The sequence below is a fragment of the Taeniopygia guttata genome, chromosome 1 (assembly GCF_048771995.1).
Source record: "Taeniopygia guttata chromosome 1, bTaeGut7.mat, whole genome shotgun sequence".
NCBI classification, from domain to species: domain Eukaryota; kingdom Metazoa; phylum Chordata; class Aves; order Passeriformes; family Estrildidae; genus Taeniopygia; species Taeniopygia guttata.
In genome coordinates this window covers 65,870,116-65,883,149 of record NC_133024.1, presented here as the reverse complement: position 1 = coordinate 65,883,149, position 13,034 = coordinate 65,870,116, and the positions used below count along the sequence as shown (strand labels likewise).

Below are 13,034 nucleotides of genomic sequence, written 5' to 3'. Positions count from 1 at the left end.
TCATACAGGCTCAGCAGACCCTATGGAAATGCATGTATTTCTTCAGCCACTGCAATCAGGGTTCCACTTCCATCTAAAAACCAGCTGAAGCCTGTGGTTCATGAGCTGCATGGCTGGACTTGGCAAGGGGCATTCCTGTCCTTTCTCTTCTCCCTCAGCTCTGAACTCCTCTTTTCAGACAAATCCATGTCTCCTGCCCAGGACTGGAAGAGCAAGGCAGTACCCACCTCTTCAATACCCCTCTTCTTAGGAGAGAGGTAACTTCTTTTTCCTTTTGTCTTTGCCCATCCCTTCTTTCACCCATGCATCGACACACTAGAGTGCCCATGATTCAGAATAAGCCATTGGAGTGGACTTGAGAGTAACTTGGTACTTAGAGATAAGAGAGAGGAGCATTTGACATCTTCCCAAACATTCCACAGCATTGCATTTGTTTCATCAGCAAGTTTATTTTGAACCTGACAACACCCTAATTTCTAATTTCAATACAATGAAATGTCTCTAAGGTAATTCTGAATGTACAGTAAATGCATTTAAGTAGTGTCATCATGCGAGAAATAAGGAACAGGTATGGAAGGCTGCACTTTTTCAAGGAAACTGGACTTGCAAAAGAAAGAACTTATTTGCCTTGTAGTCTGTGGTGTTCAGGCAGGGATGAAGAAGGTAAATCTAGAATGCTGTTGGACATCTTTCTAGTGGAAACAGCTATTGATGAGGAAGTGGAAGTAAAATTTCACAGCTTAGCAGTTTGCATTCAACAGACAGAACACAGAAGTAGTACTGTTGTGCAGCGATGTCAGAAGCAGAGAAAACACTCAAATCTAAATCAGGTGGTGATTTTTTTTAAGCAGTTTTTCCAAGTGTTAGTAAACACTTTTGTGTCCCGACAGAAAATGCTGAGACTGCAAAATCTATTACATAAGGCTATTTTCAACTGGCTGTATGCATTTGGAAGTATGTTTGTGAACAGAGAAGGGGCATTAAAACAGGAGATGGTAGTTTTAGGCACTGAGATCACTTGTTCCATCACAAATGCTACTGGTATATGGCTTCTATCTCTTCACTGGAGATCTTAAAATGATAAAGGGGTTTTCTGCGTTGAAGCATGGTATTACCTCAGGGGAAGCTGTTAAATGAATCTAAAGCAGTAATAGAGTTATTTTACCTAAAATTAAGTATCCCAGAAGATCCAGCCCTTTTGGGATATAAACAGAAGTGCTCAGTCAGAACACTGTCGAGTTTGATTCCATGCACTGACTCTATACCGAGCAAAGAAAATCTCAGCACAGCCTGAAGGAAGATTATAATGACACAATACTATACATTATACATATTATCAAAAGTTGAATGTTCAGTAATCACCAATACAAAGAGGCTGAAAATCAAATCCTGATCTGCTTACCTGGGGCAGGATTGAAAGCGTGCTTGCTCAGCAACATGGACAAAATGGAGCCACACTTTGAACTCAAGGAGTAACGAGGGAGACCTGGATGTCTGCAAGTGTTTGGCTGACCTTTCTGCATGGTTAATATTGCACAGAGTTTTTTAGGCTGTCTGCTAGGAAAAAAAAAGATATTGGCTCAGAGCAGTTGGTAATTGTATTGTTGTCCTAAGACACGAAAACAACCTTTCTAAGAAATAAAACAAAAACACCACATGGAACTGGAGGCCACACTGCACATTTTCTGTTATTTACCCACACACATGCAGACACACACACACACACACAAAAAAAAAAAAACAAACAAAAAGCAGACATGCAGGTAAAGTCACAGCTGAAGGGACAGCTTTGTGCCACCGGTTTATGGTGAGATTTTGTCCCTCAAAAACGGGCTTCTTGCTTCAGGAGTACAGTCCACTGTATTTTGACAGTTTTTGGATATTGTAGCCATCTTCAGAAGTTCTCTAGACTGACTTAGAGTACCACCAACAAATAATTTCTTTGCCTTGACTGTTGACAGGCTCTGGAAGAAACAAGTGAAGGAGCTTTAGTTCAGTCTCTACTTATTGGTTCTGCCAAAGTACAAATAGGATTGATTTAGGTTTTAGTTTATAATTAGCACATGAAGAAAGAATATACTATATGTATTTCAAAATCTCTTGTGTCCCTATATACTCAATGATATTTTTTTCCTTAAATATTACCAATAGACTTACCATCACTAATATCCTGATTCAGGTGATGGTGTTTCTGACACATGCTTGTGCATTCCTATTTTTAAAATACTTTGTCAGCAAAATCCAGTGAAGACATTATGCTTCCCTTGAAATCAGGTCTGCAGCTGAACAGGAGCCACTCCTTGCACGGGGACAATTGCAGCAATGCCCCAGTACACTTAACAATTAGTCTCCAGTTTCTGCAAGTAACTAGCAGCTGATGCCAACAATCTTTTTCTGTTGTTGTATCTGAAGTTGTCATGTACTCAGACTGTAATTGAATTTCAGCACCTTCTCAGATGGTATTCCAAACTCACTCCTGGAAACCAATGTCCAGCCTTGGTTCTGGGCCTGCCACCTCCTGTTCCTGCTCTACAAACTTTCTCCTTTAGGGAAGAGTTGTTGATGGTCCCCTGAACTGTTGAGACCTCCATCCCCCTAACATGGCAATTAATAATAATTGCCACAATGGAAGACTAATTCCAATCCTGTCTCCTACATCTTTGGTCTCTTTAAAAACAGCACAAATCAATCCCTAAAACTGATCTGGATCAGTGCAGAAAATATGAAAGTTGGAGGTTATTTAAACGGGCACGGGCAGGGCAATTGCCCTGCCTGCATTTGGCAGAGGTGAGACATCCTGTGCACAAAAAGAAACCTTCATTAGTTCACAACTAGCATTTAAATCCATTGACTCATTATCAGCAATTATCTGTAATTTTTCCCTGGGGAAAAATTTATTTCTAAAAATTTATTTTCTAAAAATAAAATGAAATTATCTAAAGGCCTTCATTCAGTAGTTAAACAACAGCCTTATCTCCTGGGAACATCTCTCTGTGCTTAATAGCCTGTCTAGTAGATGTATTTTATTCTTAGGTGTCCCAAATCCTGTTAAGAGGTCACACCACTGAATACCAGGTTCTGCAAGGTGTTGGGGTGTTTCTGGCTTCACCCTGGCGGCAGCTCTCCCCGATGGTTAAATGGTTCTGTCCACAGGAGACGCAAAGGGCAGTTTGAGACCTGCCCTTACAGAGCAGTCTGTGCCTCACGCCTGCTCAGTTGGTTACTAAACGTAACTCAGTAATCAAACTTAACTTGATTTGTTTTCTCTCCGTAAAGATCCGTGAGGCATTTCTAACTGGAACTTGTTTTTTTTTATGCAGCAAGCAACCAAATATACCAACCTCCTACACCACGAAACAAAAGAGTTGTTACTGGGAGGTGACAACCCATGAATTCCCGGGAAGCAGGCGGGGAGGAGTGAGCGTATGATGTCCTTGGACAACGAGTTCTCTGCAACTGCTGCTACATGAAAGATCCCAGGTGCGATGTGTCTTGCTAAATTACCACGACGGAAACACTGAGGGAAGGGGAAAGCGTTTTTATTTCCTCGCCTTTCCCCCAGCCCAGCCCCGGGATCGCTACCCCCGTCTCGGTCGGGCGCAGGGGCCGGACTCCCCGACGGCGGCACTGCAGCGGGCACGGGAGGGGCTACGCTCATCCCCTCAGAGGGGACGGATCCGGCCGTCGAGTCTCCGCGGGCTCTTCCGATGGAACGACAGTCGGCAGGGCAGCGGCGAGGGTCCCGCTTCCGAGGGGACAATGTAGTCGCAGCGAGGTGCGGGCACCCGGCGGGGCGGGCGAAGGGCTGCGGCACCCCGCCTGCCGCCCGCGAACCGGGATCTTTCCCTCTGAGGGGCCGGGGTACCCACGGGCACCCAGGGGCGACAGGAATCTCTCCCAGAAGCCCACGCCCCGCTCCCCCCTTTTCCTCCCCGGCCGCCCCGTCTCACGCCCCGGCTCCCGCCCCCGGCGGCAGCTCTCCCCGATGGAACCGGCTGGGAATGATGCAGGCGGCAGCTCCAAGGTAATTATTAATGGCCGTGCCCATCAGGGCGGGAAGGCGGGGGCGCAAGGTGAGATAAAATGGGGCAGCGGGGAGCTGGGAGGCGGGAGCTGCTGTCGCGGGGCCCCGCCGGGAGCATGGCCCTCGCCGCGTCGCTGCTGCCACCGCTGCTGCTGCTGTTGTGGCGGCCGGGGCTGGCGGCGCCGGGGCAGGGTGCGGGCACCTGGTCCCGTTTCGCTCGGCTGCCCTACCCGCAGGACCAGCTCTTCCTCCACGACACCTTCCCCGACGGCTTCCTCTGGGGCGCGGGCAGCGCCGCCTACCAGACGGAGGGCGGCTGGCGACAGGGCGGCAAGGGCGCGTCCGTCTGGGACACCTTCGTTCACCGCCCGGCCACGCCGCCGGCGGCCGCCCCGCCGGGGCCCGTGGGCGGCGACGTGGCCAGCGACAGCTACAACAACCTGTTCCGCGACGTCGAGGGGCTGCGGCGCCTGGGGGTCTCGCACTACCGCTTCTCGCTGTCCTGGGCCCGGCTGCTGCCCAACGGGACGGCGCCGCCCAACCCCGCCGGGCTGGCGCACTACGGGCGGCTGCTGGCCCGCCTGCGGGAGCTGGGCGTCGAGCCCGTGGTCACCCTCTACCACTGGGACCTGCCGCAGGCCCTGCAGGACTCCTTCGGCGGCTGGGCCAGCCCCGTCCTGCCCCGGCTCTTCCGCGACTACGCCGAGCTGTGCTTCAGGCACTTCGGCGGGCAGGTGCGCTACTGGCTGACGATGGACAACCCCTACGTGGTGGCCTGGCACGGCTACGGCACGGGGCGGCTGCCGCCCGGCGTTCGGGGAGGCCCGCGCCTGGGCTACCTGGCGGCCCACCACCTGCTGCAGGTAAACGCCGCTCCTCGCCGTGCCGGGCGCAGGCCGCGCTCAGCCCGCCCCACTGGCACTCCGGTGCCCTGGTCCCACACTGGCATGCAACACAAGTCCATGGGCCCGACAGAGCGCGGGCAGCACATCTGTGGGCAAAGGAGGCAAAACTCATGGCGTAAGGCAGGAGCTTTGCGACTGAGCTGGTAGAGTTAAAGAACTCTGTTTTGCAGTAATGTCCGCTTCTGCCCGCAGTGGTTCAGTTTGCTATTCTGCATGCGTGAGGGTCTGCAGTCCCTGGACTGTGCCACTCCAGTGCTGCCTTTCTAAGCTGGAAATGCTTAATATGACTGTAAAGAGAGTTTTCGTATTTGATAGAAAAGGCTTACTGAATTAATGGAGATGGTAGAGGTGGCCAATATGTCATACAGAGACATTTTCTTGACAAAGTATGGTGTTTTTTTGAGTGTGAGCACTTTTTGGGGAAAGAGACCCACAATTCCCCAATTAGTCTTGTCAGTGGCATGAGTAGTTTGGTATACTTCATTTTTATTCTGTGTACTATTATGTAATTGTGGTATTTGCTGGGAGCAACCCGTGCGGATTTTCTGAGTTAAACAGAAGTGTGTATCCTTCCAATGACAGGAGAAAGGATTCCTAACTGGAATGGGGTGGTCATTTAGGCATGATCTCTTGTAGTTCAATATACATTTACATTTCTGCTAATACTTGTCTGCTCAGCACACACATTCTGGCAGGAGTTGTATCCTAATAAGCATTGTGTATTAGATGTGGGCATGAAGAAAACATTCAACACATGCCTTATTTGACTTTTTTCCACTTTCCTGTATTATTTCTGCATTCTTTAATGCTACAAATAAGTCAAAGGGAAAACAGAGATGGAGAAAATGTGGGTAGAATTTCAGGTTAATTTCCTCGTCCTGAAAACTTTAAGCTCTTTATGTAGTTACTGTGGTCGTACTTGGCCATGTTTCATGCTTGGGTATATCCTGCATCACCATAGTATCAGAGTCCCTCATAATCTCAAGCATGTGGTTCTTCTCATAAAAGCTCTGTGAAGAAAGATACTTTTCTATGTAATAAATAGAAATTGAGCCACAGTCTTGGCCAAACCATGTCAAAAGTGTAATTAAACCAGGAAAGTTTACCAATACTTGCTTTAGTGACAGAACCATAGTATTTAGTTTTGTCCCAGTGACTGTCAGTCAGGATTTGCACATCAGTGAACATTTCTTTTTATGTACAGTGGAAGGCAGCAAGATACCAGTTTTCCCCCCACATTTTATGAAAGAGGAGCTAAAACACAGATTCAGTTAAGAGCCAAAGTGGTCACTAGTTGTCAGTGTCCTTTTCCTAGTGTGTGATCTTTGTAGCTTATTGGTCAGTTACATTATACTTCCAGCTCTTCTACAAGTCATATCCTCAGATCTCAAATCGCCTGCAGAGAAAATCAGGGACATACATTATGTGCAGAGGAGCTCACATCCCTGATTTCTCCAGGTAAGAGTCTTCATGGAGGCAGAGGTAGAGCCTAGTTCTTCAGCACAGAGAAGTGAACAGCTTTCATCTGTTTCTCCTTCTCCTTTTTACTTCTCTGTAGCATATTAATATTAGATCTTTTAACTTGTGCAAGCAGTGAAAATAGGAGGAAGCTACATAGTATGGCTTCCACAGCCTAATATCCATAAAGAAAGTATGTGAGTTTGTGTAAGAGAAGATTAAAGTTCTACCATAGATGGTAAAGAGAGAATTGCATTTCACGTGGAAATTAAATTGTCTTACACAGGTCTAGAGTGATTGACCTTGAAACTTGAATGTTGTTGTTTAATATGTGTCTGTGGGTTGTATAATTTTGTGGGTGAGTTTGGGCATTTTTTTGGGAACATGCACATCTTTGGTTTGTATCAGAAGGGTTCACAGCAACACTGCTTTATCACATGAGCTGCCGCATGTGTGCAGCGCTGGACAGTGTTGCTGGGAGATACAGTCCTCTTAGACCCACTGCAAAAGACGTGGCTGAATCCTCTCATGCAAAGAAAACCCCCTTTCATTGTCTAACCTTTTGCTCCTTATGTCATGAGATCTGATCCCTGGTTTCTTCTTAATCCTTTTTCCTTCTCTTTGCCATTCTTGTATTTTATTTTTCTCCAGGGAAATTGAATTTGTAGAACATGTTTGGTCTTTTTTGAAGTTAGAATTTGTTATCATAATTGTTTCTCAGCAAATGTACAGACTAGCTCTTAGTATGCATGACTTCTGACTTTTTTTCCCCTTATTTACAATATGCAGGTAAAGCTGATGCCTCCTAATTTATTTGACTGGATTCTAATTATGTTAAAAAGCAAAATAATTTCCTTTAATTTCTTTAAAATTCAACAGATATAAATGTGGATTTGGGGCTTTTTTTTGTTTTTTCTGAGTGACTTATTTATAATCTGAGGAAATAATCAAATAGGAGTTTGAATTAAACAAGCTAAATTGAATCAGAGCTGGTAAAAACAGGGCAATGAAGTTTGATTTAAGTAATGATGTTTGAATTCAACTTGAATGGATGTCATCATATTGTACTGAATCTTTTAATTACCACTCATTTTTCTGAACTTCCTTAAGTGAGTCATAACAGATGCTAAATTGACAGAGACACTTTTTTATAGACAGGACCAAATAAAAATAGTGTAAAAAACTTGTAAGGAAAAATGATTTTATTAATGCATCCTTGGTGTGTTCTTGAGGGACATTCATCAGTATTAAGTGAAACTTTCACCCTTTTATAGTATTTCCATTGACGCTTGTCATTTTTGAGATGTCTAAGCCCTTCAAATGTGGTAAGAAATGGAGGAAGCTGTTCATGTTTATTCACAAAATAAATGGAATGGATCAAGTATATTTCATAAAAGTTGGCATTCTCTCAAGTCAACAGTCAGAAAATGTAATGCCAGCAATCTGTCATGTATATGATGCATCCTTTTCTCCAAAAAGGAGTTGAGAGAGGTCAGTGTATTATGTTCTGGTTTTTGCAAATGCGTTTTTTTCATTAATGGTTCACAGTATGTTGTCTGAGTTGAACACACTTGGATTTACTCAATATAAACAGCATTTGCAGAAACAGAAGAACACGTCGTTTCCCCGAAGAAGTGAGTGGAACTGCTGCCTGGAAACCAGTCACATAGCAACAGACTGATTTCTATTCCAAAACTCTTTCCAAAACAGAAGGTAAGTACTCTTTTGTTGACCTTCAGTGCTAAACCTAATAAAGTATCAGTAATTTCAGCCTAGGAGAGTGGTCTTTTCTTGGTGTGTTTGTTTCTTTCAAAATTGAGACAGCCCTCAAACTTTTACTCAAATGGAATGATTTGGGATTTCCCGAAAGTAACGTAGATCATTCATAGTTGTTTAGGCATACCTAATTTTTAGAAAAAAGAAGGAATGCTGCTAAGTAATAGTGTTTTTTTCCTATTCTTGCTTTCTTAAGGCATAATTCAAAGAAGAACAAAGAAGAAATTTATTACCTTGGTTTTAGTATTAGTTGGGTGGCATATGTTTGCACTAATTATTATTCTACTCATTAATCATTTGAATCAGGTTTCTTTCAAATACCAGATTTGACAAAGAAGTGCAGTAAAACCGTGGTGCAAGTTCAGGTCTGATGCTGCAGTTTTCTGTGCCAGTAGCTGCCAAAAGTTAAGCTATGTTCTCAAATTATATTAAAAGCTATAGTAAGTTGTTTTTAAGCTTTAATGAAAAGAAAAAATGCGGTGAGTTTCATTTTAATATGTGATAAACGGAGGAGTTTGTGTTTGTTGTGGTTTTAGGGATTCCAAAATGAAGTTTGTGGTAGAACTCATGTCACTCTGTTTTCCTTTATGTTAAAAGCTTTTCTGGTTTCCATTTCACTTTGTTTCTATGGTAGGTTTCCAGTACTTAAAGGTAGTTGATGGACATAATTCCTAGCTGTACTTGGGACCTGGGAAATAAAGCTAGTGAAACATCTATTAGAGTTCAAGATAGTTTACAATTTTTTAGTGCCTGCATTTCCCTTCTGACTGAAAGCTAGGAGCTCTTAGAGCTTTCTTCCTGTGATAGGTCCAGTAGAAACCTCTGTTCTGCAACCAGCAGGTTGGAAGTGCAGAGATTCTCCTTCATTTTGGAAATGTTGTCTTCTGTAAAGAAGAAATGCTCTGTCATGTAAGAGGAGGTTGTTTCACTCATAATGTACCAATCTTCTAGAAGGTCAGATTCTGATTTCTCTTGCTTTGGTTGAAATTGTGCTTATGTTAGGTTTGTTCCTCACACTTACTCCTAACAGCATCTTCTTCCTAATGTGCTCTGGGGAACAAAGTGTTTTTCCCTCCATCTTTCACTATTTCTTCAACCAGTTAGAAGCAGTGAATATGTCAATAGAGCTGCTGGCAATGTCGGGAAGCAGTGACCATTAGGACAGGATGTAGGCGTTGAGAGGCATTTCATTTTAATTATTTTGGTTACTGTGGTGCATGTCCTTCTAAGTTTGGGAGAAACAGGAAAGAGAAGATGTGTATGCAGACACATCTGTAGTTTGCTTAACTCCAGTTGAAGAGTCCTGTGGCTTTCAGTTAGTAATTGGCAGAGTTCAAAGGCAGTTTGATTATCCTTGCAAATGAGCGTGTGATTTATGTGTTTGGTTGTTGCTGATGAACATATGAAATGCTGAACTTAATCTGAAAGTCCAGGGCCAGTGTTGGCAAAGTTTTAAAAAAGCCAAGAAGCCAGTAGTATAAGGAGTCTGCTTGTAGAGACTTGTAAATAAAGAAATGTCCACAGAAGAATTTCTTCCATTTTTTTCCAAGATGGTAAAAAGAAAGAAGATGAAATTACAAAGACATGCTTCTAAAGAAGTAGAGTGGGTGACCTGGATGAGGCCTGGTTGCATGGGGCTTTAGGCAACCTGGTATACTGTAAAGTATCCTCCCTGCCCACAGCTTTGGGGTTGGAACTAGGATGACTTTTAAGGTCCCTTCCAACTCAAGATATTCTATGATTCTATGACAGGTTTTAGCAATTAAAGGATGTGTGTTACTGGTTTTAAATATTAAATAAAAACTACTCATGCTTGCATATTTGCTTGCCAAAGTATGTAGAAAAATATCATAGTCAAATCCGTGATTTTAGATTAAATCAGAAGAATGGAGTAGAAGAATATGGTTGTAGACAAAATCTTAGGATCCTTATGAAATTACTAAAATGAACATTGGCCACATGTCTCAAGGAGAAGGTGACTCATTGAATGTGACCATGAAAGAAGAGACTGGCTTCTGGAGAACAACTGAATTATTTCATATGAGAGAAAATGTGTCAGCAGAAGAAGGTGAGCTGTCAAGAAGAAAGAATAACTAAGTACAAAAGGAGAAAGGGATAACTGGCCATGGCAAGACACTGAAGCCTTTGGTAAAATGGGATGAGTAGAAGATGAATGATACTAAAGAAGGGAAGGAATTAGACTCACACCGTTGCTCTCTGTAAATATTCCTGGACATAAATATTAATGACAGGAAGAAAATTGAGGATTAAAAACCATATGCATACACACAGAGAAGGATATAAATACAGTTAGATTGACTCTTAGAAGTCATGGATAGCTTTGGAAGAAAGCTGCTGGAATGGCCTTTCAGTGTTAATGGTAGGAAAAAAATCTTATAAGACAGTGCGGTTTGGGAAAATAGACTTGATGCATTTGGTGGAAGTGGGGGTGACAGTAGCAGTAAATACGAAATCTTCCTCTTTGCTTTGTGAAATTCTTAACAGAATGATATAAGGCATGGGCTAAATCTAAGAACATCATTCAATGTAAAGAACAGAATGCAGTCTATATTAACAGTAAACTGTTTGTTTAGTCGATCAGTGATGACAGGTTCTGGCTTGCTGTAGCTTCAGCTCTAATCTGAGAGCACAAAACTCTTATAAGAAGCCTGGCCTGTTGAGTTTGTGGTGTGTATGCCTGGAGATTTGTCAGGGAGGGTCCTTTGAGATGCACACTGGAATTAAAAGGAATTTGAGAATATCTGGATTTGGCACATTGAAGCCCATTTGTGTTGCTTCGTCTTTATGTATGTTTAGTTTGAGAAGAGACAGAGTTTTGTATTATGAAAAAGTTTAAAGCCTAATGTTTTGATTCTTAAAAAACCCCAACTCATATCATAAATTCTCCCAGTTATTGAAATCTTTACAGATGCTGTTTGCAACAATCGATACAGGAACTGAGAGACTGGGGCCACAGGTGCTTTTAGTGCCACCTGACAGCTGGATCTCTGTGACATTTACATGATGGAAAGCACAGGGGCTTTTGCCCATCTCAAGATCTGGCCAGCCTGGGGGGCTGAAAGGCTGCAAGACACCCTGCAACACAATCTTCAGCGGTGGGGGGAGCTGACAGGGAGCCATGCACATTGCCAGGGGACTGTCACTTCAATCTGCACATGATCAGTTTGTTACTTGCACATTAGCGCTCATGCTGACAGCTAAGATTCGATTTTTGTTTTCAGTTACAGCTCTAAAGACAGCTAATGGTTCAAAATTGGCTGGGAGAGACTATCTTATGGAAACGCCTTGCAATTTTGTGAGTCCAAAAGTCAACCCAAGGTATCCTTTTGTAGGTTTATCAGCTTAATGCTCTTACTAAAGGCTAGAAAATGTTTGTACCACTGGGATTATATTTTACAAGATATTTACTTTACAGTTGGGAAGACAGTAGCATCTGTTTTGATCCCGCTCCTGGGAAAGACTTCAAATGGTCACATGGGGGAAGGGGACAGACTTGTAGCTGCTGGTCGCACATTCTGGTAAGAGTTCACAGTGATTTTCCAATGCCTTTTCTCAGTCAGCTTTTTTCTTGTTCTCTTGAATATGTAGTAGCTCCACTGGATCAGTTGTTTTTCAGAGCTGAGGGCAAAGTTTACTCAGTTTGTTTGTTTAAATTCCAGCATTTTAAGAAATGAAATAATTTTTTTGCTGCAGGCATGGAACCGTTGAACATAGTTATTGATTAATTATTCTAATTATGGTTCCTTGGATATATATGGAAATGGTAGAATTATGCAACATGTATTTTCTTTTGAGAAAGTAGGTTGGAAAAATACTGAACTGTCAGCTCAGTGATTTTTTAATGAAAATTAATTTTGTAAGTAAGAACATATTGCTTAAAAATCAGTTGAACAAATCTGACCTTATGGTTGAAAAGAAAGTTCAGCTGACACCTGGCTGTACAGTGGTGACACCCTTGACATGCTCTTTGTAACACACTTATTTAATTCCTCATTTGTTTTCCTGTCACAGTACAGTGTTAACTTGGGTACAAATGATGCTTTCAGAGAGAACAGTCACCACACCAGAATGGTCCATTACCAGTTATGTATGCCCCCAGGAGGCAAAATTCAGGCCAAAAAGAGTTGTAACAAAACGTGGGGTGATAGGAAGGAGGAGTATTGGGAAAACAGATAATGTATGAAGATCTGGTAAGATGTGGGGTTGGCTGGCCAAGAGTAGGAATGTATGAGTTGGGTTTATGAGGCAATACTCCATTTTCATATGTGTATTTAGCATTGAAAATTAAACTTGGTGTGAAATGAGATGGCCTGGAGTCCTCAAGGATGAGTTGTTTGTTCCCTGTTTCATTTTTTTAAATAAATGTCACGTGCATTATTTTGAGGAAGCTGAATTATGGTTTATGGAAATCACAGACCATGCTTCACAAGAATAGGGCCTGCTTCAAAGTCTGTCTTGGCTTATGGTGTCCACTTGCTGTCCTCTCATTGCCAGCAGCACTGGGAGTGGGGGACACGGTAAGTAGCCTGCTAAAGGAAAGAGGGATAGTACATTAGATCTGGGTTTCTCAGAGGAGCTTAAGGAATATAAGTGAAATTTTATTTCCCCTTTAGCTTTTTGGGGAACAGTGTAATTTTCAATCAGTTAAGTAAATTAACAAACTAAACAGATGTATTCCTCTTATCTTGAGGAAAATGTGCATGCCCATATTCAATCAGCATCTCTGCGTATGAAATGCAAGACCTTGGAAATACACTGAAGGAGTTCTTGAACTCAGTTTATCATTGTACTAACCTTGGCAGCTATGAACATGTCTCTTATTTGGAGAGAAGAGAATATTTGGGTATGTC

At 42.9% G+C, this 13,034-nt stretch overlaps 1 protein-coding gene and 1 long non-coding RNA gene across 4 annotated transcripts in view; one reads left to right on the top strand and one right to left on the bottom strand.

Annotated features, from left to right (window-relative positions):
• LOC140684292 (uncharacterized) overlaps nucleotides 1-1,982 on the bottom strand; it is a 34,829-nt gene extending 32,847 nt beyond the window's left edge. For both annotated transcript variants that reach the window (XR_012056353.1, XR_012056354.1), the window contains exon 1: nucleotides 1,403-1,982. This is a non-coding gene — a long non-coding RNA (uncharacterized lncRNA). The remainder of the gene's footprint in view (nucleotides 1-1,402) is intronic.
• A 2,082-nt stretch (nucleotides 1,983-4,064) lies between these two features.
• KL (klotho) overlaps nucleotides 4,065-13,034 on the top strand; it is a 48,003-nt gene continuing 39,033 nt past the window's right edge. The window contains exons 1-3 of one of the 2 annotated variants that reach the window (XM_072930089.1): nucleotides 4,894-10,231; nucleotides 11,406-11,502; nucleotides 11,600-11,702. In XM_072930089.1, the coding sequence (XP_072786190.1) occupies nucleotides 10,108-10,231; nucleotides 11,406-11,502; nucleotides 11,600-11,702 (324 nt within the window). In that variant the 5' untranslated portion in view covers nucleotides 4,894-10,107. The other variant, XM_002193728.6, reaches the window with a different exon arrangement.